Source organism: Filicampus tigris, chromosome 2 (genome assembly GCF_054856515.1).
Source record: "Filicampus tigris isolate MCC_2025a chromosome 2, RoL_Ftig_1.0, whole genome shotgun sequence".
NCBI lineage: Eukaryota > Metazoa > Chordata > Actinopteri > Syngnathiformes > Syngnathidae > Filicampus > Filicampus tigris.
In genome coordinates this window covers 17,178,276-17,196,489 of record NC_141218.1, presented here as the reverse complement: position 1 = coordinate 17,196,489, position 18,214 = coordinate 17,178,276, and the positions used below count along the sequence as shown (strand labels likewise).

General features: G+C 42.0%; 1 protein-coding gene across 4 annotated transcripts in view; it reads right to left on the bottom strand.

Moving 5' to 3' along the window:
- Positions 1-88: 88 nt before the first annotated feature.
- The window catches only part of unc5a (unc-5 netrin receptor A), a 175,000-nt gene continuing 156,874 nt past the window's right edge, over positions 89-18,214 (bottom strand). For all 4 annotated transcript variants that reach the window (XM_086012718.1, XM_086012726.1, XM_086012735.1 and 1 more), the window contains 4 exons: positions 13,920-14,069; positions 10,207-10,371; positions 9,924-10,102; positions 89-4,443 (listed from right to left, as the gene is read on the bottom strand). In XM_086012718.1, the coding sequence (XP_085868844.1) occupies positions 4,278-4,443; positions 9,924-10,102; positions 10,207-10,371; positions 13,920-14,069 (660 nt within the window). In that variant the 3' untranslated portion in view covers positions 89-4,277. The remainder of the gene's footprint in view (positions 4,444-9,923; positions 10,103-10,206; positions 10,372-13,919; positions 14,070-18,214) is intronic.

Below are 18,214 nucleotides of genomic sequence, written 5' to 3'. Positions count from 1 at the left end.
AAAGAGAAAAAAAAGCCTAGCTTATACAGTATGTCAAACTATTTTCTGTCGCCATGACAACGCCAGCTGCAAATAAAACACCTAGTCCTTCAATTAACAATATATAATTTATTTACAGAGATTTCAGGTTCAATTACTATACATACCTTTCTGAAATGTCATAGATCGATATATATATATACATAAGGCCAAGTAAATACTTGAAAGCACTTAGAAACGAATTTCCAAAATTCTACCAACAAATCCATCATTGTCCAAAAAGTACAGAAAATCTCCCTTTGCTGAAGTTTTTCCTTTGCCACAAAAAGTCTCCACAACAATTTACATCAACAGTAAAAACACAAAACGGTAAAACCAAAGAAAACTCAAAACAAAATTGGGATTATACAATTGCATAAGCGCAGTGGCATGTAGTTAAGTACAGCATTTTTGAATGCAGAAAAGGCAAAAAACATTGACTCAAGAACAGAAATGGTTCACAAGTACAAAAGTCTATTTGGAGAAAACCATAGCAACATGGCATGTAATGCTCACGCACGCACGCACGCACGCGGAACTTGACTTCAAATAGGAACGAGTGATACAAAATGTAAAGTTGTGATGTAAGCAAATGTTGGATATGCCGGCAGCCCGTGAATTACATTAGTGGGATGTGCGCACGCACGCACACACACACTTACATGCACACTCATATGGTCAACACGCACACACGCAGTCCAACACACTCACACACTTGTTTACTTACGTACGCACGCACACATTGTCAGACACTCATTCACTCCACACACTTACAAAACTAACACACCGGCACTCTCTCAAACGCGCGCACTTGCACTTAGGCATACACACGCACACACACTCGGAGCGAGTGAACAGCTGGCATGGCTTATCAAACAAGGCCACGTCTTCCTCCAGCCGTCCCAGCTCGGTGATTGACTCGTTGCAGCTCGTATTTAAATGCTGACAGTCGTAAGTACGTACAGAAGTGACGAGAAACAAACAACAAACACTGAAGCTTCCCGTAAAGAGCCTCTCTAAAGCCTTATAACACTGCAGAAAGTCTCCACTGCTAGATCGCCAAACAACAGTTAAATAGGCAAACACGTCACGGTTTAGACTTGACAAATGCCGCGCAACTTAAGTGTCATATTTTTTTTTTTTTTTTTTTTTGTCTTATTGTCATTATTTGGCTTCATATTAAAATATAATTTACATTTCTTTACAAAGTGATCGCACAAACACACACAGTCGACATTACGGCTTCAACAACAAAGATGTGGATGCTCGCCGCACGGAAAAAAAATCGGAACGGAATGAGAAGGATGAATGAAAACTTTGGTTAACAATTTAGCTCACACACACCCACACACACACACACTTAACTGTATGCAAAGTGACAGCACGTGGCTGCAATACAAAAAGTATTATATTACAAGTGGACGTGATCCTTTTTAACGAGATTTGTTTGTTGAGATCAACATTTTGCGTCAGAAAGGTTAAAGGCTACTGTTAGAAATGTCTCGGTGTCGTGGCATCTTTACACCACACGCGCTCTGATCGTCAGTTGGGAAAAGAATGAAAGGAGTAGAAGGGCCACAACCAAAGGAGGACAAAAAATTGTGTGGTATTACGTAATAAAAAGAGCTAGTTATGAAAATAATGCACTTATGGGAATTACATTAAAACTTCACAAGGAGAAACAAAACATGAGAACGAGGTTTCATTTGACTGAAAAATAAATGCCTTTTGCTGGGCAATACACCAGACGCATGTCAAGCAGAAAAATGTTTAATTTGACAATTCAATCCAAAATGTACTATTACGTGATAAATTTCACATTATGAACGTGCTGTTTGAAGTGTTAACATGCTAAGTTTCAACTTATAAGGAGATACGTTTCACGTTATAATGTGATACCGTTCACGTATACGTATACATAAAAGTTATGTATAGGTTTTAACAAACGTGTCAAAACAAAATGAAGCAAATCCTTCCAGGTCAGATCAGTGGCGGAGCCCTATGTAGGTATGCGTGTCGTCTTTTTACATCTTGAATCCGTCCAAACACTTGGCGTTATTATGTACTGTATATATATTTTACAGTATCATAGAATAACAGCTCGTAACGTTGACTTACAAGACACAAAATACACTCTGCAAGTGACAAGAACTGGAAGGTATTTGCTTCTGGTGTGACAGCGATGCGCTTTCACTTTTCTCAAAATACAGTCTAACATTTCTCACATTTTTCTTCGTAACATTCTGACTGTCCTTGGAAAAAATATTCACGTCGCATCACGACTTAATACTTTTTCTTTTAAAGTCTGACTTTATTCTAATAACACTAGGCTTTTACTTGCGTCAAACACGATGCTAATAACTTTCCGACTTTATTCTTGCAATATTCCCATTGTGTCACTGTGGAAATGATTCTTTGTTTTCGATGGAGTGTGGCCCTAATAGTCCTCGGTAGGAAGGAGAGCTGCAGTAGCCGTGCCGGAATAGTGTTAAGTTGCCGCATTAAAAATGAAGCGTCCTCTTTTCAAAGCACACGGAAACATAAAAGTACATTCCAAAAATCGGGACAATCGTAAAAAGAAGCGCCGGTGTGTCGAGGGGCTTCAGAGCATACGCCAGCTGTTTGACTGAGTGTGTCTTTAATGAGGGAGGGCGGGCGAGGGGCTCTCCTGACAACTTTATAGACATCACATGCAACCCTGAGGAGGAGCGCAAACACACGCACGCACACACCCTCAAACACAAACACACACGCGCACTATGGCTGAACTGGGGATTGAACCTGTGGATGTTCTTTCTTTGAGAATGTGCAACTGGAAAAAACAGCAAAGCGCACCGAACATGGCTTCAGAAAAAGCATAAAGCAAAAAAAAACGGGCCCTCGAGTCGATGCTAGCCACCGCACGTTATTTGGTCGACAAGCATCACGTGTGCCCCTCGCCATTAAAGCAATTAGAGGACACGTCACTTAGGACGGTGACGACGTGTTGCTTCCCGAGTGTTTGGAGGCCCCGCGGCGCCTTCATTAGCGACGGCGTGTAAACGAAAGTGAAGAAATGAACGAGTCCTCCCTGGAAAGAACACACATGGAACATTGACGCAAAGTGGAGGGGGGAGGCAAGGGGGCGGGGGTGTAATGGGGGTCCTCAGACGAACCTTTCATCCTAATTGCAGGAAGGGACTTTAAATAGCTGATAACTTTGATATCCACTTTAGGTTTTTGTCCTCACTAGCACTAGATTTCATTCCCAAACATTTCTGACTGTGTCCCCTTCAATCAAAAGAAAAGGCAGTTAGAAAAATATTCTCTTTGGGAATAATAATTAAAAACAAAACTGCCACTGAACAAAAAGGTGATGCTTCGTGTCCCTAAAACTTTAACGGTGCCTCTTAGCTAGCTGCTAGCGCGGGTCAGCTAGCTACAGAATCCACTTGGGGAGGGGAAATAAGTAGTAAAAATAATAAAATACTAAAAATAATTCAACAAAAAATAAAAAAAATCAATTGAACTAACTTACTAGTAATGTCTTTGTTCACTACTAGTGATGTTCTAGATGCTAACTGGTAGAATTTTATGATGAGACCAGTGATACTAGTAGCACGCAGTTACAACTCGTGCAGTGGGCCCCAACCAGTACAGTGCAAGTACCAGTACATTTACGGAAATATTTTGAAGAAAAAAAAAAAACAACCCCCGGACGGAGTATTTATGCCCCCAAAAAGTTATCAGTCAGGGAGAAATGGTCATCAGCAACCCACCCTCGTCGATGGACGAATGCCGGTCTAATGCCACTATCGAGCGCTTCACTAGAAGTACTTGTGCGGTTTTGCTTTACTAGTATGCTAAAACTGTCCACTTTGTGTGCAGAAATGACAGTCGTGGAAATAACGTTAGTCGTTTTACTAGTGGACTGAATTGTGTCTAAAGTGAGGACAAAGAACGCACTAGTACGTGTACTTTAAAATGGATTTGCCAGATGTCAGTTTTCAATGGAATTAAATGACTGGCCGTTATCGATTGGATTACATTAAGCGCTACATGGGAGTATGTTGAAGTTTTTTTGTGGTTGGGGTGGTGGTGGTGGTGGTGGGGGGGGGGGCGGCAATGTTATCTTTGCAGCTGCGCTTTCAATTGAGCCGCTTGAATTCGATTCTCTCAGCGGAAAGAGTTAAAACGGCAACCTCCTACACTGATTGACGTCAGAACAGACAGCTCCGATGGTCTATATTCTTGCACGGCGCTGGTTCGGCCTCGGCCTGTTAGCACTCGCCGTCCGACACCAGGAAGATCATGGCTTCCTGCTTGCCGATGTCCGCCATGACGGCGGCCAGCTGGTTGATGTTGCCGCTGTGGAAATGTTGCGCCTCCCACAGGTCCAGGATGGCCGAGGTCGGGCTCGCTTTGGACGCAAAGAAGCTCATGTGTCTGCACGCACAACAACAGTTACACAAACAACAGTTGGGATGAATTTGTTACTTAGATGAAAAAGGATTCATACTTTTGACTTCAAAATGTAGTACTAAATTAGGGAAACTCGACTTTAAATAATACAACTTGAAAGAACAACCAGAAAATAAATGAGTAACAAAGTCCCCCCCCAAAAATGGGGGGTGCGCATTTGGCCAACATTTTGAATCTTGAATCTTCTTTGTTTGTGCCTGCATGACAGTATGACCCTCTACTGCCCCCAAGTGGCCACAGCACATTAAACTTGATTACAGCATTAAATCATGATGCACAAACCGATTCATTCTATTTAATGATGTTATTACTGACTGGTTTTATAAGTTGCAACATTACAGAGTGCTATTTTTCCTTAGGAAAACACATGTATGTGCATGCTTCAGTTAATTAAGAGACATTTCCCCACACTTGACTTTTGCCATGTATTCCACTGAGCCTGCATTATTTTCCATCAACTTTCAGTTGCGGCACGCAGCATTTTTTTTTTTTTTACAGCCAAGTTGGATCCTGCAACTGCCATAAAACTAAACTAAAAAGCAATTTTCGTTTGAAGCCCAACAGTGGCTTAAAAGCAAAAGCCTCATTCGTCTTTATTTGATGTCGAAATAGGTCCTAAATCCCATTTACTAAGCCCTATACGGACTTCTCGCAGTTCCCTCAGTCGGAAGCGACCTTTTCCCATTTTAGGTGCACAACCTTTTGCCATCACGCCCAATCAATGACAACAAAGTGGCCGTCCCAGTCGGCTGTATATTTGATGTTGAGTGCCGCCTGATCCCCAATGTAGTTTAGATGGAATGCTCTTTTTCTGTTCGCCTTGCGTCTACAGCCTTAACTCTCTAAGAGAACACACAATGCCCTATAAAAAAAACTCAAACACTTGCACACCACTGAATCAGTGCACTGTGAGTTCAACACACCACCGAATACTTTTGACCTTGACAAAGGTCACAAACAGTCCAATACTTTACAGCATTTTCTGGACTGAAGAAAAGAGAGTACAATGTCGTGCTGTAAATTTGAGGGCAAGCGTCTTGCTGTTATTTCATCTTTCAAATCTTTTATTCGTATTTTGTCAGATTTACTCGTTTTAATCTCCAAAGGGAAATTTGCATGATTAATATCAAACAAACATTATTACATATACACCAGCTCCAAAATAATGTCAATGATATCCGACACAACGGGATCAACATTTCTGGCTTTACATAAATAATAATGCCTGGTTTTAATTGACACTGCCAGAGATAATTATGTTTATTATTGGGCTTGTAATGAGCTTTTTGCCACAATTCTGACTGTCATGCTAGTTAATTGAGGTCAAACGATCAACAGCTCTCAGTATGATGCGGTAGAGTTCGACACCACTGCAAACTACTTGAATAAACGAACAACCCGCTGACAAGCGAACATTATTACCTTGCTAAAGACACAATGTATAGTATTGAATATAATTCTATTGCGCACGTGGCCATAATGCTGTTGTGTCTTCCAATACTATAAATGATATACGTATGCAATGAGAAAATGGAAAATGGCAGAGGAGCAAATAAGAAGCTGCTGTGTTTCACTCCCCAGTAACACGGGTAGTTGAGGACCGATCCAACAACCCGAGAGGTTGTTGTCGTCCCATCTTCGGGCCTAATTGAGAATTGATTCTGCTGAGCACAGCATTGCTAATTAAACCTGTACTGCATCAATTCGCTGGGTGATTAATCAGGGCAAATAAAGTTGATCGGACAAATTAACTTTCCCTATTGGGTTTCATTAAGCGGGTAGAAATTAAATTTGTGTAAAAAAAGGACCAACTACTGCAGCTCCTTTCAAAAACGCCTATTGTGTAGCTTTAAAAAAAAAAAAAAAAAAAAAAAGAAAAGAAAAGAATGGGGTCACAACTTGGCACGGAGCCACAGGTTTCCACATTTGCTCCTGATGGATTGTATTCTGAAAGAGAATATCGTACTGACAGAGAAAAGACGTATACATTCCACAGCTTACCTGAAGAAAACAAGTCTTATTTTTTCTTTTCCTTGCAGAGCCATTTTGCGAATCAATGACTTCATTTGAAGAGCAACTTTCTAATTTTGTGGAGCCATTTTTTTGCAGGTTAATAATCCCAGGGACCTGAAGCAAGGGTTTTATTAAACAACACATAACAGACAATATAATGACTGAACAATTGGTTTTCTGTTTTTAATTATTTTTTTTACATGTAAATCAATAGTTTTTATTTCTTAGATTCTGACTATTTTCTAGTCTAGAAGCGAAGCTGAATTGCCTTTTTTTTTTTAAAGATCTAACATGTAATTTTGAGTACATTTATTGTGCAGACCTCAAAAGGCAAAATCAAAACTCATTACTATTGCAAAAACCAACAACAATATTAATATTATAAATACTTAAACTATATTATTCAAACTATACATTTAACCTTATAGCCCACCGCATAACATAAAGTTAACTTAGTTCATTTCCGGTTCTGCTTAACGAGTATGATTTTCTCTCCAGATTGCAGACACAATATTTTGCCTTCTATTTTTTTATTTTTTTTTTATACAGATGGACTCGCTTTAATGCAGTTCCAGACTTCTGTGTGGACTCGATCACCCAAGCACTTAATTCCGCTGTCAAACGCGGGTTGGCTTAGTTTAAGATTAGCTTCTCAATAAGCATGGCTTCTCTGTCTTTCCTCGTCATCCCTTCGTCAGAACGATACTTGTCAGAAGTGGAGCTTATTTGCCGCCACGGAGGCGTTGACTGGTGCAATTCCACAACATGTTTAGCCGCGGCAGTATTCGACCTAAAGTGGTTGCTAGCTAGCTAGCTGCTGTTGCATAAGTAGCGCCGAGCTTATAGAGCTTGCCTCGACCGCCTCCTTCCCATGCGTAGGAGACGTAAGGTGGTCTCGGCAGTTTATACTCAGTTTTGCTATTCAATGTTGTTTTGATGAGGTGAAAAATTCAAATTTTGCCTGCAAACTGCGATGCAAAACCGCTTATTTCGAGTGTTGAGTGCCCTATATAGTGAGTTTGCCATTTTACAGTGCTGTTCAAATGTGCAGTGAGTACCCCGCCCGGTATATGTTATTTCCTATGCAGTAGCCTCAATTTATCCCATGATGCATCTTGAAAAGTAGCATGCAATGGTGGCCAGCAGAAAATCAAATATACCCCACAATGCACTGCACGGAGACGGAGATTTTGAAGTTGAAGTAAATTTAATGTAACATTCTTAGAAACTGCTGGTGGCAGCTGGATGCCTCAGTGAGTATCACCGCTTGACTTTGGACACAGGGATTGAGGTTCAAATCTTGCTATTTCACCCATTTGGGTTTCTTTCGACCCAGCAGTTTTAAAAGTATGTAGGGAGTGAGGAATAAAGTGAGTAATTCTGAGCACAGCCAGAGTAAACACAAGTGATTCATCTTAAACAAATCATCATGGATTCAATAAATAACAAGCACGGCTCTGTTAAGGAAAGTTTTTTCGAAAAGTGCAAACCTAATTTCACAATTTTCTTTAAAAGATGACCCTGATTTGGAGATGGTGACTGCTCGGGCAACCATTTCAGAAAAGGTTGACGGGTACAAGCACTCCCATCAAAGTCAGCAAAGGCTGATGTCTCTGAAAGATTATCCTATGATGTGCCGTGTGTTAAGAGTGAGTTTCCTCACGGATCTGCTTGGAAAACGATTGTGGCCGACGATCGTAAATCTGTAAATGGTCCTATTTACAGAGTTGGGCTGAGCCACGGACTTCGCGGTTGTGACCAATTGTGGAATGGAAGCTAAAATAGAAGAGCAACTGATGGTGTTGAGTGTTTATAGAGCGTGTCTTGCATGTCATTCACCACAATAAATGTGACAATGAGAAGAGTTTGTAGCAAAGTGGTCACCGGATAACCTATCGGCAGTCATCCTAACTTCTACTACTATGATTTTCGGTGATAAGAGGAAGCCCATTTTTTCCATCTATGTTATCGTCTGTTTTCGTGGTGAGGTGAGGCTTCTGTAACAATAGTTTCATTAGATTGAATTGTTTTTGTTTGGGCGGAAGATTTGAGTGAGGGAACAGGCGAGAGGAAGTGAGGTCTTCCCTATGTTACGAGACTGAGGGCTGGACTAAATGCATCTCATGTAAAGGCGGTGAGGCTTCCGAGGTCCTTAAAGGTACATAAAGCTCCCAAATGGTCCTGTAAAATGCTAAAATGAGACACACTGAGTACGGAGAGGTTTCCATGCTGCAGTGAGTCAGTCTTTCGTTTCAAATATGGCCCAGCAGGGGTGGGGGGCATGTCCATTTGAGTCACGATGCCATGCGTGGGTTATTCAAATGCCGGAGCAACTCTGTCCGCTCATTCATGTAAATGGGTTATTCAAAATTTTCAAGAGAACGGAATTTTGACTTTAATCCAAATATTGACTGTAAACGTAGTCACTGTGGTACTGGGGACAAAATGGCGGAAGAGGCACTGTCGTCGTGAAGTCGAAACGCTGTAGGTCGCGTACATCATAAGTCGAGGACTGAAGTGCGTGTGTGTGTATGTGTATATATATATATATATATATATATATATATATATATATATATATATATATAAATAAAAACCTCAGTTAACTCAGTTTTATCTAGCTGACCTCTGCTCACTGTGCAGCCAAACTTAGAGGAGAGTCACCGTCACAAAGACGGACTTGAGATGTACTTTTACTTCAAAGAGTTGCTTGATGGATCATTGGAGAAATCCGAAATAATCTTCACACTTTGCAGAGCCAAATTCAAATACCATATTAGTTGTACGTCTTTGGTGTATCATTCAACTGTTGTATTTTACAGGAAAAGAATTGTATTAAAGATCAAAAATCTTTGAATCAAAATATACTTTTATTTTTTTTCTAAACATTAATTCCAAGATTTTACTCAAGTAAATACCATTCATCCGCCTTGTTTTGCCCCACGGATTGTCCGAATAGGTTCCAAATTTTCCTCGGTGCGCAATGCGGAAAATGTGGGCAATGCGGGCGTGGCAGCTGAAATGACGTAATTTCACCACGTGGAACCGTGCGGACTTCACGGACTCGTCAAGCATAAACCAAGGTTTCGAGTGGACAGCTCCATGACTGGCTTTGCCTTGAGCCTGCAAATGACCAGATACACCGCTGCGTATTCTAACATTTCAAAAAAATTGTCAAGGTTTTAAATACTGACTGTAGTAAAAATGTCAGAAGTGGATCTAAATCATAAAAGTCATTAATAATAACTATTCTACCCATGCGCAATTATTCAGTTCAGTGATGTAGTATGCACTGTAAGCATTGTGATGAAAGCGCTTCTTCGCTCACAAAGTACAAATGCGGCTGTGCTGAATCATTTGCGAGGCTGCTTGTTCCAATGTGCTGTCCTGATGAATGATCAGCTAACACTTTGTTCTGACTCGCTCTTTACCTCTCGAGTTTGAGTCTTTGTGCCAGCATTCTCCAGTCGGCTCCGTTGGGACACGGGGCGTCCAGGCTGCTGCAGATCTTTTGCCTTATGAGGTATGGGATCTGAAAGGCGCTGGGCCCTGCGAGGGCAGTGGCGTTAGTGTCCATTAACAGGAACTCGGAGTCCACGGCTCGGGTGTCCTGTATGAGACAACGACGACGACGACGAACCTTCATGAAAAATGGTGCAACACTAACCAGACAAAGGCGGCCAAAATGGGGGAAGACAAGCTCCTCAATGTTACCTTGGCGATGTTAAAGTCAAGGCCGAAGCTCTGTCCTTCGCCCTCCACCTGCCACACGCACAGCTGGCAGGTGAGCTCGCAGGTGGCGAGGCTGAGGCGCTCCAGAGTGAAGGTGCAGTGCAGGTACCGTTGGGAACCGTTCCAGATGTGGTAGAATGGGATCTCCTGCAGCAAGCAACAAATGCACCACGTGACTCAAACGCGCCAAACAACGTCTACTATGAAAAGCGGCTTGAACATTTCAAGTTACACAATATCCTCGACATCCTGGTTCAGTCCATGTACTCTCTGTACTCTCTTTGTCATCGCTAGCACATAAGACAATTCAGCGCACTAGTAGAACAACTACTCTTACTAGCATCTTACTTTCCACAACTGTATGACAGTAGCATAGTAGGACAACTTTGCCACACGAGTAGAGCGACATGTTACTACTAAGGCAAAACTGCACACTAGTTAAAATTTGTGCACTAGTAGCACGGCAGCCTCGGCTATTCAAATGGGGGTGGCGGGGGGTGACCGAGCCCTCTAAACATTTGAAAAGTCATTGACAAAAAATAATTTGAGGCCTCTATTTTGGAGTGAATCTGAGGGATACGCAAAATCTTGCACACCAAACCCTTCCAAACACGCATACAAGGATCTTTTTGCGGGAAAAAAGTCAAAACAAAATGTCACGATGATGTCACACGAGTCGTTCCCGGCCAGGCATGTTCTAAAAGGAGCTCACCGGTGATGGGAAAAGATGAGTGAAAGGGTCACTCCCTCGAGTGTCTTCTGAGTGAGAAAGAAATGGCTACAGGCTTTTGCGCTCATCTGCTGCAAGTTAGGGAAAAATGTGGAAACATTTGCTTACACAGCTCAGCAAGGCAAACCAAAATATAGCCCGATACAAATGCACAGACCTGAGGGAGCAACTCTAATACAGCACCTTCAAATAGAAGCCTAACGACTGTGAATTATTTTATGACAAGCAAACAAGTCAATTAATCAATAGTGTTGTTATTAGATGAGCAGGGTTGAGCACTCAGCCACCAACTACGCAGCTACATTGAGTCATTATACCTTTAATTAAGACACACGCAGTCTAAGTATACTGTTTACAACGGAAGGACTTGAATATCCTCACATATAGAAATACTGCAAACTATGTCAAATCTTATACTGTATATAGGCTAAAAATAGAGATTCATCAAACTGGCATTCTTATCCATTTTTTTAAATTCGGCATAAAAAAAAACCATACACAGGTTAGTCCCTGATGAAGAATTAATTGCTTGATCAAGAGGTGTCCCCCAAGACTTTTCCTCCTCAAGTGTATGCCTGCAAAGTAAGTCCTTGCTACTGTCTAAAAAAAAAAAAAAAAAATCAGCAAGGGTGTGCTTCCTCGAATGTATTCAAAGCTGATGATTCCGACATCTTTCTCTCTGTTGCTCCATATTCATGCCTCATACGCATATCCCCAGAGATCCCGGGGAATGAAAAGAAAGAAAGATGGGGGGAGAAAAAAAAAACAGGGCACACTAACTCATTCCTTCACCCTCCCTTTAACAGCTGACAAGAACTGTTTAAGAGGGGCTTCGGGCTGCAGTACATGCAACAGACCAACTAGGGGCGCTGTTACCAAGGTGGACAGATGGTGCAGAAAGATAGGTGAAATACACACAAGTCCTGTTGGGGCCCCAGGGGGGACTAAAGGCCTTTTTTCCCCTACTGCACTGCTGTGAGGGAAGCACTTCCAAATAAGCGGGCTCGGTCCAGAGGAAGATTTTGTGCAGGGTACAATGTTACCGCTGTGCTTGCTTGGCACAACCTGGCCTCTCTCTACAGGGACCTTGTGCGGCTCCAACTTGCAGCCAGACCATTTTCTGGTCCTCTTTGAACTACCCTCGACGGGCCGCAGTGCAGTCGGTGCACGTGGACAGCTCCCAGCATCCAGGTTGTGAGCTTCCAGAAATCTATTTCTCGTCCCATATATCCGAAGCGCCCTTTGAGGATGCGGCATCTGGGATAATCAATCGATTTGCGGCTCTGGATTACTGCACTGACTGAGCTATAATGTGGACGAGTCAGTGGACAACAACATGCACTCTGCAAGTGCCACACACCAAAAGGGTTCCTTCAACTCAACTCTAAGTTGTGCCACATCCTGCTTCACCACACAGAACCTGAGATTAAATAAAAAACAATCCCCAAAACAACCCCAAACTGTTTTAGAAAGACAATATTTTTCTTGGAGTATTATGATATTGGTCAGACTTTTTCAGGAGAATATCTGAGCACAAACCACTCAGGTAGGACAGAGTCTTTTGTTGTTTTTCTACTTGACAGGTAATATTAAGAAATATAATGAGGAATTACACCTCAGCCACCGGTGGCTTGGTTTTCACATTTAAATCTTATTTTCAGCTTTGTTTGATAGTTTAAATGTATTCATCTTCTACCGTTTATCCTCGAGTGAGCTGGAGTCTGTCCCTGTTGACTTTGGGCAAGAATCGCTGTCCACTATAGGCTGATCGCCAGCCAATGGCAGGGCACATACAGTATAAGCAAACAACCGTTCACACTCAGATTCACACCCAACGGCAATTTAGGGACTTCAATCAAACTAGGAACTGTGCATGAATCGGTGGTGACTCGCATAGAGAAGTGAATTGACCGTTGAAAACGAGCACCGAATCAGGATTTTGGGATTCGAGTCGGACGGGCTCACGCCAAAACAACAATGCCAATCGGTGCGTAGATTCCCAGAGTCATTTCTCCAACGTTACCTCTTTTGGTACCTTCACAAGAGCTAAAAATACAAAGGTTAGCTTAGCGCTAGCTAGCAGCTGGTAAACATGGCAAGCAGATGGATATAAAATGGGTCCAAAAGAACACACTGGGTTTTGCCGTTGGCACCGGTGCACGGCGAGGAATGCTGGGGGTTGAAGTAAGTTGTTTTAAACTAAAAAGGAAAACCTTTCTGTAGGTTGATGCGGCTGCGTTAAGTGCATCAGTGTACACTTTGATCTGATTTTTAAAAAAAAGTGCATATGAGGCTTGATAAAGCACTCTGGACAACATATGGTGTAGATAAAGCGCAATGTAAGTGCACTCCATTTCCCATTATGATCAAAAGTGGATTTTTAATTTTTCGTGACTAGGACGTCTTTTTTGGCAAAAGTTCAATTGGTAACCCGTTTGGGTTGATTCGGGACTTGCTGATTAATAGCAAAGGCGAATTTTGGGTGCAAGTCCGAGCTCTAGTAGGAACCCTCAAAGTCAGAATTATGAGGCAGATGTGCTAACCACTAATCCTCTGTGCCGTTGGAGAGAATAAGCGTTTAGAGGCGATTTAAGGTCAATATTTTCAGAAGATTATCTTGGTACGTAAGTCATTGAAATCAGCAGGAGCTCAAATTTTAGCCTCCAAACTGACCATTAAAACAATTACATGTCTTGTAGAGATGTCTCTTTATACTATTGTTTTATTCATGTGGAAGTCCAGACAGACAAGTCGACCATGAGCTCTCATAACGATCACAAAAGGGCTCTGATGAGCTTTTGTTGTTTATTTTCTATTTCTCTAGAGACATGTAGAAAAAAAAATACTCAACAATATTCATGATATGACCTTGAAAGAAGCAATAGATGCCCGTCCTTGCTCGTGCTGGGATTCTGAGCGCCCCCCTGCCTCCTCTTGACCCCAACCGGGCCACCGTGGCACCCACCTGGTAGCCGGCTAGCAGCTTGCTCCTCCAGTAGGCCTGGGGCATGTCATGAATGGACAGGCGCAGGTTGTGGTAGCTGTCTTTGAAGAGCAGGATGTGAGGCTCGTCAATCAGCCGACCCCCGAGCTGCCTCTCCATCTGCATCACCTCCTGATGGGACAAAGATGAGAGGAAACATTTTCATTAACACAGAGGAAGAACAATACAGTGAAGCCTCATTCATCGCAGGGGATATGTTCGACCCACCCCGCCCCCCCATGACGTGAATGTGAACGAGACCATATCATTCAAACGTTTTTGCCCTTCCACATGCTTTAAGCATCGTATAGTGCCTCTGTTCACAAGAACGACTATTACTGCAGCTTCGTAAGGGAATCTTCTCTGCCTCTTCTTGCTCTTAATTATGCTGCATCTACATCGAGTAGTGCTCAGTGCTGATCAACGTCATACTACACCGAAGCGTGCAACTCGAAATGACGTTGTTCTCTTCATGTGCGAGGAGTGCGGTTCCAGACCTGCTCCGTATGTGAAGTGCCTTGAGTCAAATTCTGCTGTGATTGGCGCTGTATAAATACAAATGCATGCTGTAATAACATTTGAGAACAACGAGAGCGTTTAGAAAAAAGATGAACGTGTGACGTGGGGGATCACCGTACTCACCTCTAACTTTCTTACACTCACCGGATTAAGCGTTGGATTGAGCATTGGATTGAGCGTTTGATCCAACACGTTGGGTCAAGATTTTTGATCCAACAAGGGGGAAAAACTACCCAAACGAATGAGTTAAAGCTACCGATAAATGGGTTACCTGGTTATCAGTATAGTTGTGGTTCAAAGTAATGCTAAGTGCATTACTAACATTTTTGAAGTAGTAGTATAAGAAGAAGAAAAAGTAGAAGTAGTAGAAGAAAAAGAAGACCCTTTTGGATTATTCATTTAACACAAAAGGTTTGGGCAAATTAATCAACAAAACAATGCTCCATTTTTGAAATACATTATTTATTTATCTATTATAATTATTATTACAATAAACGTGTTATTCATTTGAACAAACTTTTTCGGTTAAACAACCAACAACAATGTTGGGTCTGTCTCTTTTGGACCTAGTTTGGGTTATTTTATTTGAACCTTTTTTTACAGTGTACCGTCCACCCGGACCGGGATTTGTTTTGAAGTCCGATCCCATCTCCAAAGTCAGTGGTGTTACCCACGGAGCCATCCAGCCGCCACCAACATTCCCAAAGAATGTATTTGAGTACAAAACAAAATGTCAAACATTTCAACCAGCCGACCCAAACACAATCTTCGACACAGTCTGCCGGGTCAAATTAATTTACCCAACATTGGATAAAAGTAACCCAATCTGTTGAAAATCCGCAGCTATCCAGTAAGCGTGTTATGAAAACAACCCAGCCTTTTTTTTTTATTTTTTTAAAGTGTATACAGATTTTGTATCACTTTTGGACCAAAGCATTACATAGTTTGGCCGGCGCGTGTCTGCTCGTTCTTCCCACAGAGACGTGCACAAGCAAAGAGTGAGGAAAGGCCGCAGCACATCCTACCACGGGAAGATTGCAGCTCTGCATGCAGCCACAGCAGGCAACACCCACTTGTCTCCGCAAAGCTTTAATGTCACCACAAGGTTGATCCCCCCCCCACCACCACCGCCACCTCAGTGTGTGCATACGGCATTTGTGTGGGGGATGTTTTCAGCTTCCAGCATTAGCATGCACACACCACAGCCATGCAGGACTACGAGCTACCTGGGTTGTGATGAAGGAAGCCTACAAGCCATTAGTCAATTGCTCATTGTTCCCGCTGGCGAAGCATCTTAATTTCATTTTTGTTTGTGTGCCAGGAGCGATTTGTAAAGACATGCTGAATATTTTCATCTCAGCGGAGCTTCATTTTTAAAAAATTTTTTTTGCCATCCGAATGACCATCTTCAACGGGGTGATGAAATTTGCGACCTTTACGATTCATTCAAAGTCAGAAGCTTTGATGCATCCACTACGTTTTAGATGACGTCAATGAATCTTATTATGAAAAGTGAACAGAACTCTGAAATTATGCATTTTATAATTGGTCTCAGTGTCTGGCAGCAGAGGACAAACGTGAAAGACATACACTCCCAAGCCACAACACAATTAGGTACACCTGGACAGTAGAAAGGAAAAACGACCCATTCGGCAATTAAATGACACAATATGCATGTTGTCTATCTCATGCAGCTAAATCAAAATATTGACCCACATCTGTATGACACAATACACCACAGCACACTACAAGCACTACAATAAACAGCTACACGAATTGTTGTGTGAGTGAAAATCAAAACTGTGCAGCTTTTTTTTTTTAAGATGAAGCTCTTAGATGAAGCTCTCATTAGCATGTGTAGGTGGAACTCATGTGGAGACTACTGTATAATGTTAAAGAGGATTTTATCTGTGTATCAAATTTGGAGGTGGTCTCATCCACCTAATTTCGAGTCACCTCTGGCTCGGAAAGCTCTGACATCATGACATCTGCGCTCTAACCAGCGTTGTCTTATTTTTAACTGTAGCGTTGTCTTATTTTTAACTGTAGTTACGGTATAATGTATCGGTCACATCCCCCCCACTGCCAACGCGTACATTTCATTTACTTATTTAGATAGTGTCTGTCTAGATAAGTTCAGCGCTTTGAAGGGCAATCTTCATCTTGACATTACATTGTTTCATGAAACATGAAAAGTTGACATGATAAAGCCACAATTGTTTGCATCGTGGTTGTAATCTGCTTTATGACTTCCTGACTTGTTTGGCAGAATTTTGTGGAGTTGTCACAGTGAACGCTTAAAAGACTGCAAGTCAAAGTGTTTAAAGTAAACAACAATCTGAAGTAGACAATTTATGGTTCATTAACCTTTATTTTAGCATAAAACTAACCTATGAGACCAAAATTATGTATAATAAATCCAATCGTTTATTATCATACGGATTTATTTATTGCTCATGTTTGATCAAATATCCACGGGAAGAGGATCTTGAAAAAAAATAACAGCATATTAAATTGCAATCGCAATATTGAGGAAAACATAATGACAATGAGATCATTTTTCATAATCGTTCAGCCCTCGTACGCACCTTTGGTTGCCCAATTCTTGCTGTCAGGAAAGACATCACTCAAGTGGGGCATGGCTGGAATTCATTTCTCTCTGAACAACACAGATTCAATTTGCTGCCCTCTTTCCCCAGAATGAACTGGCCTCATTCCAATCATAATAAGGAAGCTGTTAATTATATTTTCGGAATGTCTACCTGCTTTTGTGATTGCGTGCGTACTCTCCCTGAATAAGCGCTTTTCAGCTCGGTGGGGAATGCTCATGTTTGCTTTGTGCATTTCCAATTTTGCCAATCGCCTTGTACTCAATCGCCTTGTTAACATGGATTGTATTCCCGCCCCGAAGTTCTCCAGCATCTTTATTAGTCATTCTCAAACGTAAAAATATATCTAATAATCATTATGAGCATGACCAAGTGCAGGTAGCTGCTTTGGATGTAGTGTACAAAAAGAAGCTTGCGATGACGCCGAGACCAGAGGATGCCAAACGATTACTAATGGCTTAATAGCAGGGACACAGAGCATCCTCCTAAGAATGCAAAGCCCTCGGCTATTAGGGGTCTTACACAAACAAAAGGCGCATTATTAGGTAGGGCTTCAAGAGTAGTCGGCTCGACACGCTTCTTAAGCGCTATTATTCGTTGAGCGGAATTAGCATTCCAAATCACGGCTGGCGCTCTTTGATCAGGTCTGTGACCTATAGTAGGAGATCTATCAGCCTGTTAACAAGAAAAGGAGGGCATGGACTGCCAATGACGCCGTTATCAACAACTTGCTAACAGGGTGCATACTAACTCAACTGTCTAACAGTGTGTGTCAGGCGCGCGGCTGATGCACCCTGATTACGATCAAACAAGGCCCGCGACACGGCACTCTGAACCGTGATTTTATTGAAGGGCAGCGCGGTACATGCGTGAGTGTGTCCTTGGTTTAAAACAACCCTGCTGGGCTCGTACGTTGTGCGCATATGCTCTGGACTGAGAGAATAATGGCCCTCTTTACGCCCCATTATCCTGTTAACAAATGACAGTGTGAGTGAGCTAATAAATGAGAAGCTAAATTTGACCATATTAGCTCATTATACATGGGAGAAAACAATGCGAGGTTTTTAATTAGTTTATCAAATCATGCATTAATCCCAAAGGCAGAAGCAAATAGAGCTTCCGTTTGCCCAAGATAAGACGGGCGGGCTC